The following is a 23,127-nucleotide window of genomic DNA, read 5'->3' on the forward strand; positions in this document are numbered from 1 at the left end:
CTACTAAATGCTTCCCAGACAAGTGGAAAGCTACATTACGATGCCTAACCAGCACAGCATTATCCAAGTACGAAGCTTTCCGAGAGAAAGCAGAGTGAGTTTTAGGCAACAGCGAAAAAAAAAGTAGTTAGAGAAAGCTGAAGCATCTAATATCCCAGACTTTCTGCAGTTCAGATATGTGGTAAAATGGTCCCATTTTCCACCCTGGCAATCAGCCATGGAGAACTCCAAATCCTGACCAGCTGTGTGCTCCTGCACCTGTTTCTCTTAGTATTTATTGGAGAAAAGAGAATGAATTTCCAATTTAATTCCCTTTGACAATATCAAAGAGGTAATTCTTGAGTCACAGGAGAATCTAATTATTCACTGAAAGTCCTGCTGATGTTCATTTCGTACTGAGCTGCTGCTGACAATGTTGGTTCCCTGTTAAGGAAAGTTAGAAAGCGTTTGTTTACCCAGACACATCCAACAGCTCTCTCCAGGGTTTCATCTTTATATGCTATAGCTCACATCTTCAAGAGCGTAGGAGCATCTTTTGGCTTTATTTATTGCTTTTCCAAGATTTCTGTTGGACCTGCCACTAATGACAGTGATGAGCTGGCTAAACTGTTTAAATTTACTCTTTTTGTGAATACTTACTTCATACGTAAATGTAGTCTCTCTCGCAAGATCCAGGTGACAGCTGACTATAACAAACTGCCCCAATTTGCGGGCACCTTTATTCTGGAATATTTCTGAAATTAAAGGGCTATTCCAGAGATTGGCTAGTACAGAGATAGTCCCACTATATCATTGGACTGAAGGGTTAAGTAATTTAAGAACTACGACTGACTACCAACCAGAAACTTCCTACTGCAAGCAGTTGTCTTATGAGGAAATCAGTCAGAGCTCAGGATTTTATCTTTCTAAATGTACATAAAACCATATTGTGTAGGTACTAAATTCTGCTTTCAGTTTCACCAACATAACCATGGAATGAATCCAGCATGCTGTATAACTCAGAACAGAACTTGCTCACCTGTATTTATTGCAAGAGCCATTACTTATAGCATAGTATGGTGGTTTTCAAAGGATCATATATATTTTTACTAAATTACATTTATGATTGTGAAACTATCACTATTTCATTATTGAAATACTGTCAAACATAGAGAAAGACTGTTTGAGAGTGACCAGCAACATTTTACCACAGAACTGGAGAAAAGAACAATTATGTATCCATTTCTTAAACTATGACATGTACATCATCAAGACATATTTAAAGCTACCTATAAAGTAAATTTGAGAAAACCTGCTCGGAAATCTTTTTTTTACAAAAATAATTAAAAATTAACAATAATTTTAGACTTTAAAAACCTAGAGAAATAGTCTGTTTTTCAAAATAAAACAGCACTAAACCGTATTTTTTTCCATTTTAATTTTCAGAAGACAACTTGTTTTGAAAGCAAAGCAGCTCATTTTTCATTTTTAAGACATCTGAAATTCAAGCTATTTGAAATATTTTCCAAAGTTTTTTCACTCTGAATTTCCCAATTCAAAGTGAAAATCAGAAATATATTTTAAAAAAATAATCTGGTGTGGTTTTTTTTTTAATTTTTTAAAGGTGTTCTTCTAGAAATAAGTATGTGTGTATTTGAGCCCCTGTCAAAGAGGTTTCCTAATGCTCTAACTCTGGACCAAACTGGCCAGTGAAGTTCCATTGAAGTCCATGGTGTCTCAAATGTCAAAAGCAGCTCAGTTTGATCTGAAGTCTTTCTGTCCACCAAATACTAATACTCCAAGATTAGAATTGGATACTAAGAACAAAACGAAATTCATATGACATTGTTCTTACCATCAGAGTCCTCCTGCTCAGGGTTGTATCTAAGGCGACAATTGTCCCTGTCATCTGGGACACCATCATTGTCATCATCAGGATCACAGGCATCTCCTTTACCATCTTTATCATGGTCAGCTTGGTTAGCATTGGGGATATAAGGGCAGTTATCTTGGTTGTTCTGGTGGCCATCTTCATCTATGTCCTCATTGTTGTCACACTGGTCACCAACAAGGTCATTATCTGCATCAGTCTACCAAAAAAAAAAAAAAAAAGAAGTAAATTTATTATTGCTACTAAACACAAAACTATGGATAGCCTGGTACTTAATTTCTCAACATTTCTCTTCAAGGACTTCTCTGGAGACAAGTGATATCATGACAACTGTGCTTAAAGCAGAAACGTAACTTCAAACTAGTATAGCTACTTATTCTGCCATCAGTGCATAAGATCTGGTCGCCAAGACATTTCCAGGGCAGGTTTTTGGCCATGATCTTCATTGCTCTCATTCTAGAGATCACAGGGGAGTTGCAGTCTGGGAAGCACATTTTCTGATTGCTTCTGTATGCTTGATGTTACTTATCTGTGCATGGACCAACAAACTCAGGCATACCAAATGCAGCCCTGAGGCTGTTCTCACTTGCCACGGGGGAAGAAAACAGTTCACCAAAGCCCTGAAGATGGATTAAAGGCATCACCACTCTACTTCCCTTTAATCTGATGATACAAAGAGATCTGACAACCTGAGATGTGAAAATGAGCAATACGGATCCACCTCTTCAGCTCTACAGCAAACAGGGACTGACAGCAATTCCTGTGTTCTTTTCTCTGCCCTTGTTCTGACATTACCATTAAGGAAACTGTCTCTAGTATTTACCTGGTCTGGATTATGCATCAATGGACAATTATCACACTGATCACCAACTCCATCACCATCTGTATCACTCTGGTCGGTGTTATAGACATAAGGACAATTATCTCGTTCATTAAAAATGTCTATGAGGAAAAAAAACAACAAAAGATTGAAGAAATCACAATGATACGGCATCCAGCACAGACAGCCATAGACTGCAGGAGTCACCAGTAAAGAAGCAAGGCTCTTAAGGGGCTCATAGGCTTTCTGATTGCTACAACATCAAATAGTGAAAAGACTAATATTAGAAAAAATTATGGTATCAATTCCACTTTTCTTGCTATGATAGACTTCCATATGTGTTTTACTAAGGGATTTTGCTAGAGTAAGGGCTGATTATGTCTTAAGAATTTAGTCCTTTTTCACAGAATAACAGATAAAGGGGTGGGGTGTTTTTCTTTTTAAATAATTTGATTTGGATTTTCTTCCCAGATACTTTAAGGAATGCCATAGAACGCACAGCGATAACACGGTGGAATTTCTGAATAGTTTTTTATAGGAACAACTGCATTAATGTGCAGCTGCCTCAGCACTAAATAATTTCATTTTACCAGAACATGTGCATCATTTATTGTGCAGCATGCCAAATTTTCAAAAGAAACTGTTCCCCCGTCAGGAAACTTTATTATACAACCAACAATCTCCTTCAAAATTATAATACATTGAAAAGAAACAAAAATAAGATATGTTGGCATAGCTGCCTGGAAACAATACAAGTACCCTCTCCTACGTTATATGGTCCCTGGATATTTGCATAACCTTTCAGCCAATAACATATTATTACATTTTTCTTTAAATGCAAAACTCCCACAAGTACTACTAAGAACGTGATGATCAGAAGGATGAGAGGACTTCAAAATGTTCAGAAATTCAAGTCAGATAAGCATCCAAAAGTTTAAAACATTACTGAAGGAAATCCAAAACTAGATTTCTTCAACTTCTAGTACTTCTGGATTCTCCTAAACTTGAAATGCTGCAGGGATATGATTTTTGAAAGACATTTAAGTGCTTTTCCCCCTCCTTAATTCTGATCAAATCTGTGTCATATAGGCATGTACTGGTAGATGAAATAAACACCCTTAATAATATTTTAAGACACATTAAAAATGTGTATTTGGATTACTGTGGGCTTTGCAGTATGTTCATAGAAAAGCAGATTAATTTCCTACAGATATTGTCTTAACCGCACGGATGTTCTGATGTTCTCTTCCCTCCCTAAAAAGGAAAAAAAAGTCAACAGAAGTGTTATATTAGACCCTGATTACTTTGGAACACAGACGAAGGAAAGAATTTTTTTTAAGATTACACTGACAAAAGACTTGCTGTGATTTATCCTTCAATAATATCCATTGTAGTCATTTAGGGACTTTGTGGACAATTATACTACATAGGACAGATGAACCTTGGTCTTCTGTTTGTTTTCCTGCATTTTTGGGCAGCTAGACCAAATTTTATTCCACGTATAAAAGCAGGTAGCCCATCTTATTGGACATAAAGCGAAGTGTACTTGTGGAACAGCACTTAATTCTCAAAACCGAAAGCGTACCATCTCCGTCAATATCCACAGCACATGAGTCACCCTCCCCATTATTATCTGTGTCAATCTGAGCAGGGTTGTGCACATAGGGGCAATTATCACAGCGGTCACCAACTTCATCCTTGTCATAATCAAACTGACGAGGGTTGAACAGAAGAGGGCAATTGTCCTAGTAAGAAGAAATAGAAGATTTCAGAATATAAATCACAAGTCATGAGAGCATACTACGAAGTGGCAACTCTTGCTGTTCATCTTGGACAGAGGAGAAAAATCAAAATATTAGTCCATTATTTTTTCAATGGACAAGCTGTACCTACACTGAAGATCTTGGTGGTAACAGGATGGCATCTGCACAGCCTGGCTCACTGTTTTTGTGGTTTTGTACAAGGCATGCGAAATGTGTTCCATATCTCACTAGAAGAGCAACAGGCATTTTAAATTGGATCTGTACTCTGATATTTCAACAAAACGGTATCACGGGTACATGCGTTTTTAAAAAAAAATCAGTATGAGTTGTAAAATCAGGCCAACTTCAGCTGCATATTATATTTTTTGGAAAAAACTAAAATTGATACTCTGACCTTTTTGGAACAAACTAGTATCAATATTCTCACTTTTAAACCACATATTTTGATTTTTCAATTTAAACAAGGATTGACTTTTTTGTGGGTTGTGTTATATTGCATACGATAATAACATGTAAAAAGTTTCAAAAAGCAAAGTTGAAATTAAATACTGTCATTGACCAAAAATATTTTTTCCCTGAGACCATTCCTTTTAGTGGAATTTTGAAAATTTCATTTCAATTTAGTCCCTAATTTGAAAGTCTGCCAGAAGAAGAATTCTTATGTTTCACACATCCCCAAATTACACTGGACCTTTTCAGTGTGGAAAGCAAGGAAGAAGAACGAAACCAAACCAAAGCAGTGGCAGTGAGGGCTACATCAGCATCATGGAATCTGAAGGGAGGTCATTTGGAAAAAGCCTTTAAACTACTTTTTCTCTGCTAAAGCAAAAACCATATACTAGGAAATATTTTTTTTAGCCCAACATTTTAAATTCCTCAGAAATACATTTTATATACTTAAGATATAGAGGCAAGTCAAAATTTTATACTGCTCATAAAACTGAACTTCTGGCTACAATTTTTCAACTATATGTACTAAATCACATTATTTTATCAAATGATTCTTTGGGTTTTGCAATATTCTAAGTAGAGAGGCTCCGTGAACACAGTTCTAACCCAGCTTTAACTGTCTGAGCTCTAGAGCATCTAGGCTCCCTCTGAAGGGAACAAAGAGGAACAGTAAATTCCTAAAACCAATTCACTCATCCTAAACATGTTCAGAAAAGGCAGGTTGAATCCCACTGTGGAGGTGCCTCTGTTCTTTTGCTGAATGTACAGGGAGAACAGGTTTAGACTAACTGCCTGTCTTTTAGCCTATACAGGTAAATGAATTTCAGTCTTGTGGGCAGATCTAAAGGAGGGAAGTATGAGCCAGGCTAGGTACTTTCCTCCCGTCATTTCCCCTTGATGCTGGTTGTGTTTATAGTTACTATTATTCATCATAATTTGTTTCCAACATACCTCAGAGATAATATCTACCAGCTTTTCAAATACAATGGACCTATCATTCTCCCATTGCAAAAGAAAAAATCCAATACCACCTCCCATTAAACCATTTTCATGCACACAACTGAACCCAGAACTGATACAGAGAACATAACAGCTCCAGGTTCCCCAGGCTACTTTGCTCTGCACAGTGCTACTCTTCTTTGACCCAACACAGCTTTATTCTGCACCAGACATCATTCAGGGAAGGCAGTGCAGGATAACTCAGCTGAAGCTCTGAACAATAAAGCTCTCATCTATCGTAATGGTTTTCCTTAAAACCAGATGTTTAGGTCAAATGTACTGAAGACACAGAAATGCATCTTACTTTGTCATCTTCGACACCATCATTGTCATCATCCTCATCACAGGCATCTCCTTTGCCATCTTTATCAAAATCTTCTTGGCCAGAGTTAGGCAGAAGGGGACAGTTATCCTGGCCAAAAGAAATAATCAATACATTATGTTTACATTACATCAGAATGACTTTCCTGGGCAGAATAGTAGATATGGTACACCAGAGGCTATAAAACAAGAACAATCAATCACAAATACTTTTTAATGTGCCGTTTGCTTGCTGCCAAAGATAGTAGTTCATTTGCTGCTTTCATATTGTAAAGTAAGTGAAACGCATCTGCAAATCATTCTATTTCCCAGCTCTCCTTCTGTTAAAGGGATGTTTCCAGTAAGTTTTAGATGAAACTATCTAGCAGAGAACAAACACACCACACACACACACATACACTCTTACATCAACTTTTTATAGACAACTCATGAAGTATGTTTGAAGATTACATATAAAATGACCAGGCTTGGTTGCCAGAAAAATAAAGATACAAACCAGGAGATGGTCTTCAGAAATAGTTGTTCATATGGAAAGTTACTGGAATGAAGCAGTACACAGCAATAAAGGGGAAGACTGTAAGGAAGGGTTTTGAAAAACATGCCTTTATACTGCTCTGCAAAACAGTACCTTTGCACTCCCATGCTCCCATGGCTTTGAAAATAAAAGGCAAATGTATCTATCTATTTTGTATCACAGCTTTGTAAAGAATGATTATTTTAAATGAGCAACTCTTAGGTTACACTGAAAAAACAAGAAGTGAAAGTTTGCCAAACTTTTAACATGTATTCCTTTTTAAAATACTAAAATCAGCTAAAAATGGACTGCAATTCTACCACTGGCTAAGAATAAATACATCTTTAAAAACCCACTCTGTTATTCTCACTTTTTCTCACGTTCCATATCTACCTCAGACCAAAACTAAATCTGCCAATAGAGTGCAGAAATATCTTTTTTGTAGCACATACCCTAAGAAAACAAATATTACAGCAAGATTCCTAGCTCGGTTTTCAATCTCAGTAGTTCTAATAGTATAGATAATTTACGAAAAAGAGAACTGGAAAATTTGTGATAAATATCAAAACCCCAATGTAACTCCAAATTTTTTATGGCACTTTTTTAGCAAATACCTGTGAACAGCCTTTACTGTCCAACTCAACAGTGGTTACTAGTGATACTAAAAATAATTTTTTTGAAACAATGAAAGAAATTAGTCGAAGCTTGCTCAATCACTTTGTATGTTTGTATCTATTTGTTTGTCTGCCTTTGTCTGTATTCTGTATAGATTTGAGTCCAATTTCATACAAATCAAGTAGTAAGGTGGAGAACTTATGGGTACCAAGTTCTTATAAACTTTGCAAAAAGAGGTAGTGGGGTAGAGGAGAGAGATCCTACCAGTGCACTCTAAAAGTTTCATTAGATATTAGAAAGAGGACTTAGACATCACACCTTCCACCTGGGAACTCAACCTTGAGGCACAAGCTAGGCTTCTTTGGTTCACCTATTGACAAAGTTGTGTGTTGGTATGATAATTCTTAAGGAAAAAATGCTACTTTCATGTGAACAAAAAAGAAATTTACACTAAAAGATATTGCTAACATTTTATTTTTATTATTATTTAGAACTATTTGCTTTATTCATATAGCTTTGCTTAGACAGTAAGTTAATTTTCAACCATTATCAGCTCAAAAAAGAAGCCTTGGTTTGCTTTTTTTAAATAAAAGTACTCAACTAGGATATTTCGGAATGAATATAAGGAGCTGAAAATACCTGGTATTTTTAAGGGGTTTTGTGGTTTTTTCCTCTTAAATGAAGTACTTCTGTCTATTAGATCAACACATGTATTATAGAAACCATGAATCAACCTTTGAAAACAGCTTTTTTCTGAATGGGTTCAGCATGTTGAGTTTTTAATGAAAACTAATCATTTGCATTACATCTTGAGTCAACGTGTTGCAGATTCTGATGACAGGAACCGAAAAAGAATATATGAAGTGCAATTGCTGAATTGGCTGGATCCACAATAAACAGACATCAGCTACAGTGAGGAAGTTCAACTTTTGAGGGTTAAATTTCCATCAGTGTCTGAAACTCTTCTGCTGGTAAAGGCCAGATTTGCAACTTCAACTGGATTACACCTGAGTGACTTCTGATTCTCTCAAACAGCCTGATTTCAAACTTTCCTAGTCTCTTGATACATATTTGTTTTTTTAACCACTGTAGTGGTCTAAAACTCAGTCATTTTTGCACTTCTTTCCTCATTCCTCAAACTTCTTTCCTCAAACCGAGCACTTGCTTATGCCTTCTGCTCAGGTAAAGCTCACTTCACCCCAGCTGCTTAATTTGCTGCTGCAAACAGCGTATGCCCCTCCGTATTGTGCCTGTCATTCAACCATCAGTGAGGCCACCACTCAGAACTGGGATCCACGGAATTACCTCTCGGGGGTGTCTTCACCCCTCAGCTATTTGGGCCATTGTTAACCTGGTGGACCTGGAACAACTTTCAGCCTGGTTTTGCACAGCAGTGTAACTCCATCAGGATGAGACATCTAAGCACGCTCACCATTTTTGAGCAATTTCCACTGGAAGGAACCTCAGGCCATGGAGCTGAGGAGCACTTATAGTGTGCTTCAGGTTAGCACAGAACCAGGTTTGAGCACAGAACATACCATGTGGGCACCCACTGCTAAACCTACATACCACCATTTTTAGGTTCCCTGATGATCATTTTCTCCTTGGTGTAGTAATGTTTCATTTTCACTACAATGGCACAGCTGCAGCAGCAAGGGTGGAGAACAATTCCCCTGCCAGGTCTAGAACAAATGGTGGCAGGCAGGTCATTCCCCTCAGGAGGGTAAGAGCTGGGACTCCAAATCTGTGAAGGGTAAGAGAGGCTGAATCTCCCATCCTCTCCCACTGAGCTTTTGCAATAAGGAGAACTGCCTAATTACTCATTCATTCCTCTCTTAGGTTCCTATTGCCAAAAATTATGTCAGGCTCTGAATCCAGTTTTCACAGTGAGTGTGACCTGCTTAACTTTTTAAAAGGAAGGGGTAGTTCAAGAAAGGATTTAGAACTGTAGACCTTACGTGGCTGTCAGTGTCTTGTTACAAGCCTTGCAGGTAGGATTTCGTACTCACCTGCACCCAGAGATTCCTGCTTAGTTCTCACTAGCTATGTGCTCCACACCCATGTTTTAGGCAGCTCCTGCTCAGTGTGCTAACTCTATTCACAAGCATCCCAACCTTCTGTGTATGCTGAGTAGGAAGGTATCCAAAGCAGCAGACTCTGGATTTCATTTTGAGAATCCCTTACTGGATATAGTGTTAAGTGAATACACATTTCACAGCATCTCCTAGAAAATGAGGATGCTGTAACAGTCAAAACTTAATGCAAGCAACCACCAGCTTGATGCTGAAAAGTGTTATTCACAACTATTTAGGAAAAAAGAGAGAAAATTTGGTTATAGCGTGGCATTTTTATCAACCTTTTTTACTCACCTTCACACAATGGTACGTTGCATTAGCAGCACAGACCAAGTTATTATTAGGCCAGCCATCCAAATCTGAATCCTCACCACAGATGCGTCCATCGCCAGCATAACCTGTCCTACATTCACATTTGTACATAGGATCACTGAAATGGCCCAGATAGATGCACTCTGCAGACTTATGGCAGCTGTGTGTCTTGTCCTTGCAGGGATTCTCAGGTTCACAGACCTGTAACAGATAGAGCGTACTCACTGAAACCTGATGATATTCGCAGCCAGCTCTGTGTGCCTCAACTTTGTCAAAACCAGGGCAGTTATTTAGATGCCTAAAGACAGGAACTTTGTTTTAATTGTGGTCAGTAAGTCATACTGCTCTGTCATTTCACAACTCCAGACAATGTGTACAATGAAAATGATTAAAACAAACCACAGGAAAAATTGGACATTATTCAAAAAGCAATTAAAGTGATTAACATTTTCAGAACTCTATCTGCTTTCTTCCAGATGTCATTAATCCCCAGAAATTAACTGCAACAGAAAGTGGACTGTACTCACCTCTTTCCTTTAGCATTTTGCCTGTCAGTATGCAAGGACTCTTATTTTCTTAAATCAAAGAGACCCTAATGAATTCTCATGTTTCCCTCAAGTAAGTTTTTGTTACCTCTTTCTTATCACTTTGCTTATTTTCATTGACAGTATCTGAGAATCTTACACAGATGTTTTGCGTTTAGACTTCACATGTTGAACTAACTACAGATTGATTCAAGAGCAACAAAGAGAAGGTATCTCATAACATCCATTTTAAAGTTTTTGTCTTGTCTATCAAACCATAGTCTTCAATATCACTTCCACTTCCTTCTGTCCTTCACCACTGATAGGTGTTAGCCCAATGGAATTTAGGGATGGAGAACGTCAGACATATGTCTGATGAAACCCACATTAACAGCAGCATATTTACGGAGAGAACGATGCTGATTCTTCAGTTTCCGATCCCCAGAGTAGGTATATACAACTGAGAGCAAGGAGTGCAAAGCAGGGGAATGCTTGTTCCTGGCATTTTACACTCATTTGGTGCAACTGTACAGATACCTAGAGAAAATAAAACTCTTAAAAAAACCCAACCCCAAATTCAGTGTTTTGTTACTCGAACCAAAAATACCCTGGAACAGCAGTTATCTGTTTCAAGTTATCTCTTTTTGGTACCCAAGTTTATCACATGCTTTCATTCACAGATATTTTCAGGTGAGAATTACTCAGTTTCAAACCCATCAAATTCTTTTCAACATCACTTACTTGCTTCTCTGTCTTGGCAACTTCCAGCCCTACCCCATAGGGCTGACTTCCTTTATAGCGTGGAGGACATGGCAAGCAGTGGAAACCCGGATTTGTGTTCACACAGCGATGGACCTGATTCACCTTAAAGCAAATATCTGGCACAGCTATACACTGCAGGAAAAGAAAGAAGAAACCAATTAGATGGCTGTGTAATTCCCAAATAATGAAAATTTCACAGTGATTTCCTGATGTTAATGGAAACACAGCCAATACCTCATCAAGATCCTCACAGATGGTACCATTGCCAAGGTAACCTGCTGGGCATGGCCCACATGACCAAGACCCATCTGGGTAACTGTTGCATTCTGCTCCAGGAAAGCAAGGATTTGACAAACACCCATCTGGCAAAGACACATAAAAGTGTAAATTAAGTTAGGAGCATAAAAGGCATGCAACACTTCATTAAAGAAACAGGTATTCTCTGTTCATTAGCTTAAATCACATCTGATGCAACAGACTTTTATAAAAACCCTTAGAATTAGGGTTATTAAATGCATTTAATATACTATTGATTTAATATTAAAATATTACAGATAGCTTCATTCAGTTGAATACCTTACACCATATTGAAACCCTGTTTAAGAAACGCATCCTTGTTCAGAAGTCAGTATTAAGAATATATATAAAATCCCACTGATCTAAACAAATAGTTAAATGTGCTTTCCTGAAACAAAGGTATAATTAGTAGATTTCTGTAGTGTCAATTCATAATTATCCATTAAAGAAATAAAAGCAATAATAATTATTCAGACTGAATAAAGAATTACTAAATACCAACCAATAGGGCAATCCTTCTTATTGCACATATCATGTTGCTTGGTATCTCCCACACATGGCTTTCCTCCATACTGTGGCTCTGGGCTGTTACAGAGGCGAGACCTCTCACGAATTCCTCCTCCACAGGTAACAGTGCAGGCAGACCATGGAGACCAAGGACCCCACTGGCCATTCACTAGGATATGCAGAAGAGAGGAGAAGAGCATCACAGTCAATATACTGGGGACAACATTTGGTGCCAATGACAACAACCCTTTCTTCAGATCCCTGACTGGAGACAGTTTCTCACTACACACATAGGAAGAAAGATGCTGGCAAAGCCTTACACTGAGATAGCAATATTTCAGAAACAAACAAACGAATAAAAAATACCCAACTGCTTTATAGGCATTTTTTGGCCAATAATTAAAACAACATGCTGTGCCCACTGGCATGGTGTATTTCCATTTAAGTTGATCAGAACAAGTACGGTGCCTTCAAGGCTCCCTACTAAGCTTTCATTTTGTACAGAAAGCAGGGTGTGACCACAGGATACAAACTTCTGCTGAGCCAAACCTGAGCTCTACGCCTTTTTTTATGGCAACAGTATGCTCAGTAAGGTTGCAGCTATTATTCTGGTTTTGTAATCCATTCATCAGTGTATCTTCAATAGTATTGCTTGACTCAGTATAAATAACTTATTTCAATGATTCTTCTGCACGTTTTATATTGGTACAACTCTACTGATCCTGTTGTCACCAATCCTGAATTTTCTTGAAATACAAACATCTTTGAATCAAACCCTGTGTTTGTTTCACAAAAAAACATAAGGGCAATGGTGTATGTCCTTAAATAAATAACCTTTTCACTAACTTTGCATGCACAGGTAGATCAAATAATAGATGAAGTGTGTATAGCTATTTAAGTACGATTGAGTTAAGAGCCTGACATCAGTTTCAAGCTCATATCCTGTAAGTAGAAAGGAAAGGCTGAACAGAGGATGGAATGAAGATAGATATACGAAGGGAAAAAAGTGAGGAAAAATTATATGAAAGGAAAGTGCAAGTGAGTGGAATGAATGGTCTCTAAAGAGGCTGAAAAGTGTAGATGAGGAAGACAGAATTATAATAACAATTAAATGTGTTGAATATGTGTAAAATATGTATGCATACTTTCAAAGAAACCTGCTATTGGGGGATTGTATGTCTATTCCTAACATGTACAGTATCAGCTTCCTTTTAGATAGAAAATGTTTATATTTCTGATATGAAGAGACAAATCACTAAGCTATAAAATGAAAATTTCTCAAACTCTTAATGTTTAAAGCCAAATCATAACTTGGGAGGTTTACAAAACTTCTGACTGCATTGTTGTCTTCATTTTAAAAGCACCCTTGTGTGTTATTTCACCCCTAAGCTACAAATTATATTTTCCGTCACAGAAATTCACTGTAATCTAGATCTGAATAAAGAGAAGAAATTCAGCTGGAACATTATTGCGTCACCCTGGATTCAAGACCACAGACGTACCTGGACATGGAACCTTCTCACACTTCTCTGTTTCACGCCCATTTCCCACACAGTTTTTCCCACCCATCTGGGGGATAGGGGAATTGCAGAGGCGGATACGGGTGATATTTCCTACTCCACAGGTAACTGAACAGGAAGACCAGGGAGACCAGTGACTCCAGCCACCATCTTGACGTACTGCCAGAGAAAAGAGCAAAACTCAAGGAAATAGCCCACCTGCAGCAGTAATACAAACTCAGTTGTGAAGTTAACCCTCTAATAAGCCTCTCACCACATCTGATGAATGTCCCATCTCTTTCCTACCACTGTCACTTACAAAGCCCAGCATGTCAGCTCAGACATTCAAGTACAGCTTTCTAAAGAATCTCAGTGACCAACATATGACTAACATGCATGTGAGATATTTTACTTAAACATAAACTTATTCCAATGACACGAATACTTGTTTAAAATGCCCATTTGGACATCTAGCAGCTTCAGCAATAGCCTTAGGTACTATAGCAGCCTGGATATAGCAGCTACCTGCAATAGTATTAACTACAGTTCTGGAGACAGAGTAGGATCCTTCTGGAGACAGAGTATGATCCTCCTCAGTGCCTTAAATATAAAAGTAGTTTGATATTTTGCAAAAGTTTTCTATGATTATTGTATTCCTAAAAACTACTAAGCTAATGGAACGGGCCAATAATCATGAATGAATTGCAGATCAAAATGCAGCTCCATGTATCACGATTATGAACTGAGTGCTTTCTCCAAACTGACTTCAAACAAGAGACTCCAGTTCATAATGTTAAAGAAAAGATCACCCACTATCTTTGTTTAACAGAGCTGAGCCCAGAATGCGCATACCTGTTAAATTGTCAGGAAAAGGATAAATATTTGCAAGGGGGGAGATGACAAAGAATCTAATGATAGTGACTTTAATTATGCATATATGAGTGTTCAAATACATACTGTTCTGACTAGTGAGTGTGCATAGCAAATCCAGACTAAGCTTGGTTTTGCTTAGAGAAGTCCAACGAAGCTTTAAAAAAGGAAGACATTTTATTACTTACTGCGATGGTCACATTTCTTAAAGCTGCACATCCTCGTCTGGATGTGCGGGCCTGTACAAGCACTCCTGGTGACATCACACGACCTTCCTCGCATCTGAGTCCCGGAGCCACAGGTAACTGAGCACTTTGTCCAGTCTGACCATGGTGACCAGCCTTCCTCACTGTCATCAGCTGCAGAGCAAAAGGTACAAAACAGTACTTAGCATTGAAAGTCGCTCTATTACCCTACTCAGAAGATTTTCACTTCTCTTTGTCTGTAGAACATATGCTTTGTCCTTTCTTTTTCTAATTTTGCTTTCCCAAGCTGCCACTGAAGTTAGGGAATTATGGTTTAATGTAATAAGAGGTTAGCACAGATAAGAATCCTGGATCTTCATGAACTTGGATGCAGTGTGTTTGCACAAGGCACTGACCGCTGGAGGAAGAACATCTTATCTCTAGAATAGGCTGAGCCAAAAGCTCGAGTTCCAACTGCCTTTGACTTCAGAATATATAGGTCAGTATGATGAGATGTGGCCCCACCTCTGAACACAACACAACAGTGAACGTGATCAAGAGCACATTTTAAGAATATGCCCTATGCTTGAACGGGCAAAAAACTCTGAGTATATTCCAATACATTTTTATTTAGAACTGTTTTCTGCTGTAACAGATCTGTCTAGTACAGAGTGAAATGTACTGAACCCACATTGAAGTCACTTAATTAGTGAAATTACTAAAACTGTTGTCACTCCAAAGTCTAGCAATGCTGTCTTAAATGAACTTTGCCAATCTGTTCCACATAAGTAAAGCATTATACCAAAATAGGATACAAGACAGAGAAGAAATAAAACAGAGTAACAGAATGGCAATAACAGAGAGGAAAAATAACTTGCACTCTTAATTAATATTGCATCAAACCGCATTCTGGAACTTCAACATCCTCCACAAGAAGACAAGAAGACATTCTAACCTATATTAGTCTGTTTTAACCAGGCAGTATGGAAAAGAAATAATAGTGCACAGTGCTATTGCAAACCAACAAAAATCAGAATGTCCAGCCTTGGAAAACACGACTAGGGAAGAGTATGCATCTAACCTTTAGTGTCCAACTTAGCTAGGCAAGTTATCAGCTTACTTCTAAGCAACCAATATAATCACTGAAGAGAGATCAACTCCTCCAGAAGGTAACTTGAAGCAGCCAAGTTACTTCATATGATCCTTGTATACATATAAGTTTTTTATTTGATCTTACCTGCCTCAACCTCTTACTTGTTTTGACCTCTCCAGCACAATAGTAGTGATTTTAAATATTGCCAAGGAATATCTTTCTCGTTGGCTAAATACTCACAGTGAGAGCAGACTGGACAGCATTCGCCTTCAACAAAAGATGGATCAGCACAGGAGACTGCTGGGCAGGTGATTTGATGGCACACAATTTTAGAATCCTACAGGCAAAGAAATCAACTTACTGACTTATGCTCACATACAGAGGCAAATAAAGGTGGGCATCTGGGGAAAGTTTCATGTGTGGAAATTCTTTGATGTTCTAAATGTCATGGACATGGGGACTACTTTTTATAAATATCAGTAAGTCTAGCCCAAGCTCTGAGTAAGTGTGACCTGAGCTGGAGCAAACCCACTATCCATTTTTGCAGAGAAGAAGAATGTTTCCAAAACCTTACCTGGCAGGTGCATTTGGTGCAGCTATCTACAATCCAGCTTTCATTATCTGCGAAGACACGGCCATCCTGCCAGCAAACTGACTGGTTCTTCAGTGTTTTGTTAGGCCCAATCAATTCCCACATAATTTGGTTCTCTTCAGACTAGAAGATGAAGCAATTGAAAAAAATTGTGTACTTTGTAAACAAGCCATTTTAAGTACGACAAAACTGAGACACTACTGGATTTCATTCTTCCATTAAAAAAAACTGTATTTTTTATATATTTAAGTACATAAAGTGGAAGATCTCATGTACTGCAATACTGCGTAGCAATTCTTCAGCTAATAGTACAAACACAGTCACACAATACTAAGGGAAATCTGTTCTTAGCAGTTTTGCTTTCCTCCAATATAACTCATCTTTAGATGGGAAGATTCTAGTCCTGAGACATATGGCATAGTAATAAACTTCCTTCAGAAAGGATTAACTTATTCAGAACAAGAAGAGGGGCAGACTTCAGTAACATGTCACCATCTTACTTCAACTATGAAAATCCCATACATTTACTTACAGTTTAGGTACCCTCTATAGCCACTTGCTGATGTATTCATAAATGGTATAAGCATGGTAATAACGCTTCAACAGTATACAGGCAAGGTTGGGTTTGTTAGCTTTCAATTTCCAAACCTGCAGTACCTTTAAGAGGATTGATTTCCTCTGTGTATGAGTGCATGTTTGTGTGTTCTTTTAAACCCAGTTTGTGAAAACCAAGCCTTCACTAAAGTGTTATACTCAAGAACTACCTAACTAGTCACTCTGAAAATGTAGGTCATCTCTACATTATGTAGATATACCAACAGGTATGCACACGTACTTACAGAAATCTCTATTAACCGCCTGTGGTATCAAACAAAGAAGGAAAGAGTACTGCACAACAGACTTCTTTCGGTTCTTCAGACTTACAGGTACCTACCACTTTTTGGAGGTTATCAGCTAAGTTGTTCACCACGATGCGCAGGCCAGTGAGCTCCGTGAACATCGTCCCCAGCTCTTCACAGGAGCGGTCACAGAACTCAGCCTTCTTCTCTGGCTTCTCGCCCACGTACTCGGTTGTGACAGCAGGGCTCAAGTGAAGGATTTCAGTGCTCTCATTGATGGTGTTCACTTCAGCTGGTAGCAAGAAAGGAAAAAAGAAGAGCTGCATATGCAAAGTTCTGCCACAGATTACAGATTCCTGCTGAAATCACAGACTGGCACCCATGGGTAGGGCTTAAACACATCTATTTTGGCACAACTTCACGCTAGATTATACCCATGAATAAAAGAGAGGGGTTAGATGTCAGCTGGTTCCAATTATAGGCTTTCCCTTTTCAAAATTAAGAGCCAAGCTGTGTCTCACACAGCCCTCATTTTAAAACATCATTGGCACTGCAACACATTAATTTATGAAGAAGGTGTAACAAAAGGACACAGTATCAAAAAAGCAAACCCATTTTATTCACTCAGAGCCATGAAAGATTTCAGATTTTTTCATGACCCATAACTTTCTCGATGCAGTGAAAAAGGAAGGAGAAAGAGTTCCCTTGCAGAAAGTCACTGTCCTTGTTCTGCCCATAAATTCCATGGTTACTTGGCTCAAATTTGGACCATTATGCAATTTATACCAGACTCTGGGCTGCGCTGTGTTGCACTGCCTGGCGTTAAATTCAGAGGAGCTGTTATAATGATAGTTTAATTCTGATGTGAAATGGAGGTCAAGCTAAGATCAGGCTGAAATTTGTCACTCCAAACACTCCTCCATCAGGCAGATTGTAATTAAAACAGAACTTTGCATGCATTATATAAGGAGAACTGGACATGTTTTAATATCAGTTTAAAAGACCTCCCTGTCTATAGCAAATTCTTTAAAAGGAATATAACAGAAAGCATCAGCAGTAATTAATAAAAAAAGAACACAGATAATTAAATAAAACAGTCTGTGTTCTGTTAAGCATTTAAATCTCCACCAGGTAAATATCTCATGGATTCCATGGAAGCTTTCTCTAAGGACTCCATGGTACGCTCAACTTTGGTATCAGCTATACAGAAATCCATACTGCCCTGTCTCTCCACAGACTTGTTTACCAGACTTAGTAACATTGTAATAACTCAAGGTTACCAAACAGAAAGGAGAAGCAAAGGATATAGCAATTTAAAAAGAAGAAATCAGCACAGGAATGTGAGCCATAAAACATATGCTTCAAAACATCCCAATACCATTCAGTGTTAACAAATTACAGAAGGTGGCAACGCTTTAAAAATTTTGAGGGCTTGATCTGATGCTTGATTATCCAATGTAAAGTGTTATATTTAAATGTACAAGCAATGAAAATGGGAGCAGGAGTATTCTTCATTCATTTAGAAGGCTAAAAATAAAAGAACAAAGAACCAACCCATAAGATGACATTAAATAATTACTTCTCAACCATACTTAAAATGATTGGCTTGATGTGCTAATTTTCAATTAGCTATGAAGTATCTGCCGCTAGTCAAGGTCTACAATAAATTGTTCACAGTATTCCAGAGTTGAAGCAATTGTCCAGTTTCACTTACAGGACAGGAGAAAACTGATATACCACATAGCAGATCAGAACTCTGTGTCATAACTGTTTACTTCAGCTGCTTTTTGATTCCCTGGAAAGAATGCGATTTTCCTACCGCATTGAAAGACTAGGTTTCTCAGATTCCCCCATAGCACTTCTCAGGTCATTAATTTCATATTTTTCAAGCCAACATGGAGTGTGCCTTGACCGGAACATTCTGAGGACATTAATAAAGCTGCAATCTCAGCAGGAAACATAAACCAAAACTATGTTAGAAGAACTAAATCCACACTTCCTACTGATACTTGGCAGTGACTGAAAGAAGATGCCTGGGGATCACTGGGAAATCAGTTCTCTGCTGCTGGCTTCCTGCTAATTTCCTAAGGACCACATGATTATCTTTAAAACGAGAAACCAGAAGAGCAGAATGTGCATCCTTTCACATATGCAAATGTCATTCTGTTGATCTAGCTGAAGAAGGGATTTTATTGATGTGCCTATTTAGGCATGTTTTTGTCATCTCTCCTACCCAGCGCTGTGTGTAAGCCCTGCCTAGAGTATTTGCAACCGCCACACTACAGAGATACTTTCCTACCCTCAACTCAACAGCAATCCCAAGCTACCATTTCACCATACCTCACATTCTCATACTAGGATTAAAGATACAGTAGGAAAACACAGTCCTGTCTCTGAAAAAGCAGCAGGCTTTTTGTGTCCTCAGAGCTGAGGGCACTTCACTGGTAACATCTGCCATGCGGGACACTCACATGTAAACTTGGCATCTTAGTGTCTGTACCACAGCTCAACGGGTGGGCCATCAAAATGGGAAAATACTAATGTGCCTTGCAGTCAGTAACATATCACCCATGGCTCTTCAACTGTGGTAATTAAGCTGGATAGGCAATGCCAGAAAATCAGCCATGCATTAACAAGCCTCTCAAGTCATTTTGATGGCCTCAAGCCACAGTGTGCCATTAGCCCTCTTCTGTTGTTGCACAAGTAACTTCCATCTTGTAGTGTTCTCTTGGTGTTGCAAAGTAAAAGTAAAAATACTGTGAACTGAACTATTTGCTAATACTTCCCAAGAAGGATAAAACAAAAAACCCAAATCTGTATAATTTATCGGACCTGAAAATTTGGTAGTTGACAAATGTGATAACAAATATATTTTAAAAATATTATCTGTTGGTTATTAGCTGCAACAGCTGAAGGGTATAAGAATTCCTCCTAAGGTATGTATCAGCATGCAGAACTCAATTATCCCTTTGGGCTCCATTGGCTTCCTCTTTAGAGTAGAAGTCAGTAACCTCCCATTTTCACTTGATGATATTTCTAAACATTTGGCCAAACTATTTCCCTTTGCGGTGATCAACCATTAACAATGTACAACATTTGAAGACACCCTCTTTCGCTGGTTTTGCTGGTTCAATCTATCCACACCTAGGGACCTCATCCTCTTGAATGAGACTGATCTGCCTCTGATCGCTGAATGTGCCCTCAAGGTACTACTCCGACTTCTGGGAATTTTGTTTCCACTGGTAAATGAAGTAGGATAGCTGAACTGCATCCTTCCTGAAACCATCCTTCTCTTTTATTCAGATTACAATTAGACCTAAATACAGATTCTATTTTACCACAGCAGTTCTGCTCCTCAAGCATTTCCTTCCACTAACAAAGCTGAAAAACAGTAATAAGTAGTTCTGAGTAGTTTCTCAGTAGTTTCTGAGTACAGAAAACAGCTTGGCTGGGGTAGATGACAACCAACAAATGGGGGCATATCTTCCTGCCTGTGCCATCTAAGGCCACTTCCATTCTAGCCCACGTGACTCATTTCTAACACATCACCACACTTGTGTCTGAGGTCCTACAGCAGGGCACACCTCTGGAACGTACGAAATAACCAACCAATATCCTTTATCAAGATTTAAAAACAGACTAGCAAGCTCAGTTAAATTTTTTGTGCATATACGTATATACACACCCCTACATAGATATATACATACATATATATACACACATTTATATATCTTATAGAGAGTTTTCTTTACAAAATCTCAATACTCTGGCCCCCTTTGAAGAAGACCTGCTACTGCTTAATTTATGGGTTTTGCATAAACAAAGAAAAAAGGTTGCTTAACTGATCTGCTCAATGTCATATGTTTTGGTGAAGTAACAGAAATAACGGCATTTCAGATGGCAGGAGTTTCAAATAAAACCCCAAAGTCCTGACTGCCTTGTGTACCTACCACATTCCTCTGGTAGAATCAGCTGTCTCTGATTCTTGACTGAGCTCCTGCCAGTTACAAACACTGGAAAGTAAAATAGCCAGCACCTCCCATGAGCTGAAGTACAAAACCTTAGTGCATACTTGACAAATTTTCATAACTCTTTCATGATTAATCCAATATACTCCCACACACAGAGGGCTCCCCTCCTAGTGAGGTCAGCATGAACTGGACTAACAAGAACACATGGCAGCTTGTCACATACATGCCTTCCATACCTCTTTTGTTTTTTTCTTATTTTCCTTAGGTTGTTTTGATTAACAATGCTTTGGGATTCAAACCCAAAGCCTCTTTCAGTCTACAAGCTTATTGCTGAGGAATTCAGTGTCTTTAAGACTTGCAGACTTGCTCATGGGCCCATTGAGAGTAAGGAGCAGAATTCAGAAGCAACGTTCACAGTCTTGCGCTCAAAGAATCACTGACATCTCATGGAAGAATGTAGATATTTTCACACATATGCATTTTTCCTTCTATTTCTAATAATTTCTTGGTTGACAGTTTTTCTCACAACTTAAAAACACAGGCTTAGAGTTATGAACCTAAGCAATAAGAACTAAAATAGTAGCCTAGAGGGTAGAAATAGTATCTCAATATAGCCAACAAACATATTCCTATTACCACCAAAAAGCAACAGAATTTTCTTTTCCTTTTTTATATAAGATTCCTCTACCATTTCAGAGGGATCTGTTGCATGGTTTTAGGATAATATGTCACCATTGACATTTCTCATTTTCAGAGTCAACTGAACAGTATTAATGAGGTAAAAAAGCCTTACTTGATTGGCTCCTCTGGCATCCTTTTTTACGCAGAACATTCTCTATTGATGTATCAAAGATTAACTGAATATTTTGCAAAAGACCCTGTAATAACAATAATAATAAAAAAAATTAAAAAACAGTTAGATCAATTTAAGATTAACTAATAACTGGTCTGTCTCAAACCCATGCTACTGACTGGACTTAGCCAAAAGTAAATATGTAAAAAGAACCTACAAGGCATTCAACCTGACACACACTGAAAAAAAATTATGTTGATGGTTTTATTACATACAATTTCAATACTATAAGCAACAAAATCAGGCATGTTCTGAAATAGGTCATAATAAAAGAGTTATTAACCAGCAATGAGCTCAAATCTCCATTTCCATAGAGCACATTTTAGATATTGTAGTTCTATGAGACATCCGTCGTAAGGTCAAAGCCAACTTTTGAAAAACCTGCCCCATTGCACTTCCATCCTTAGCCAGTCATTCCCATGCACCATACTTCACTGTCTCCTCAATTGCGCTGGCACTACCCTGAGACAACACTATAAAACCAGAACAGTATCTGTTTCACTTAAAAAAAAAATCTCATAAAAGAAAAAAATTACTTCAAAAACAGATTACTTCAGTGACTCTTAACAGTACAGCTCCAAAACCAATTCAATGAGCACAACTGATGGGCTAGGAAGGGAGGCAGGAATGGAGAGGCTGTGGGCAAGAGCTTCTGGCTTTCCTACCAAAACTGGTCACCCTATGGAACCATACTCCAGCATGTCACGCTCTGGCTGACAACTAGATGGCACAACAGGATGAGATAGAAAGGGCTTTTCAAATTTTTGAAGCCATGAGTTCAAGTTTGATTTCAGCTGTGAGTGAAAAGAAGCTACCCTTAAAGCACTTGGGCCAGATCACATCACTGTATGAGGTAGGAAGAAATTTTCATTTTATAGGAAAACCAGAAAGTTTCTAATTGCTTCATTTTAAAACAAAAGAGAAACAATAAATGTTTTCCATAAAAAGAAAAAAAATCTCATTTACAGGACTGATCAAAACATTTTGTTTTGTTTTGTTTTTTCAAAAATTTTTTTTTTTTTTAATTGAAACAAAAGTTTATTCAGAATGGCAAACCAAGATACTCTGTTAGGGGATGGGTCAACACCACATGCTTCAGCTCCATTAAAAATTTTTTCTTTCCTCCATCTTTCTTTTTCAAATGAAATTTAACAAATATCGACAGGTTCTTATGACTTGAACAGCTACATTTCAACAGAAAAATAGGTCTTCAAGAACTTTCCAAAGAATTCTACAAATCACCACAAAAATGCAACATGTTCAGAAGTCTTAGATCTGGAAAAGAAAGTGGATGATTGCATAGGAAAGCCCATAAACTGGTTTTGTGCATTTTTCCTGGCCTTAGACTTTGCTTTACCAGTCCTTTGTTTTCAGGAACCCCCAAATTCACACCACA

The 23,127-nt window shown here is 38.1% G+C and overlaps 1 protein-coding gene across 2 annotated transcripts in view; it reads right to left on the reverse strand.

Moving 5' to 3' along the window:
* THBS2 (thrombospondin 2) overlaps positions 1-23,127 on the reverse strand; it is a 35,072-nt gene that overhangs the window by 8,623 nt on the left and 3,322 nt on the right. For both annotated transcript variants that reach the window (XM_072856285.1, XM_072856283.1), the window contains exons 4-17: positions 21,672-21,756; positions 17,003-17,199; positions 16,051-16,191; positions 15,717-15,813; positions 14,387-14,557; positions 13,332-13,508; positions 11,825-11,998; positions 11,260-11,387; positions 11,005-11,157; positions 9,722-9,940; positions 6,207-6,314; positions 4,276-4,435; positions 2,694-2,812; positions 1,835-2,069 (exon numbers count right to left, since the gene is read on the reverse strand). In XM_072856285.1, coding sequence (XP_072712386.1) covers positions 1,835-2,069; positions 2,694-2,812; positions 4,276-4,435; positions 6,207-6,314; positions 9,722-9,940; positions 11,005-11,157; positions 11,260-11,387; positions 11,825-11,998; positions 13,332-13,508; positions 14,387-14,557; positions 15,717-15,813; positions 16,051-16,191; positions 17,003-17,199; positions 21,672-21,756 — 2,164 coding nt within the window. The remainder of the gene's footprint in view (positions 1-1,834; positions 2,070-2,693; positions 2,813-4,275; positions 4,436-6,206; positions 6,315-9,721; positions 9,941-11,004; positions 11,158-11,259; positions 11,388-11,824; positions 11,999-13,331; positions 13,509-14,386; positions 14,558-15,716; positions 15,814-16,050; positions 16,192-17,002; positions 17,200-21,671; positions 21,757-23,127) is intronic.

This window comes from Ciconia boyciana, chromosome 3, assembly GCF_034638445.1.
Source record: "Ciconia boyciana chromosome 3, ASM3463844v1, whole genome shotgun sequence".
Classification (NCBI taxonomy): domain Eukaryota; kingdom Metazoa; phylum Chordata; class Aves; order Ciconiiformes; family Ciconiidae; genus Ciconia; species Ciconia boyciana.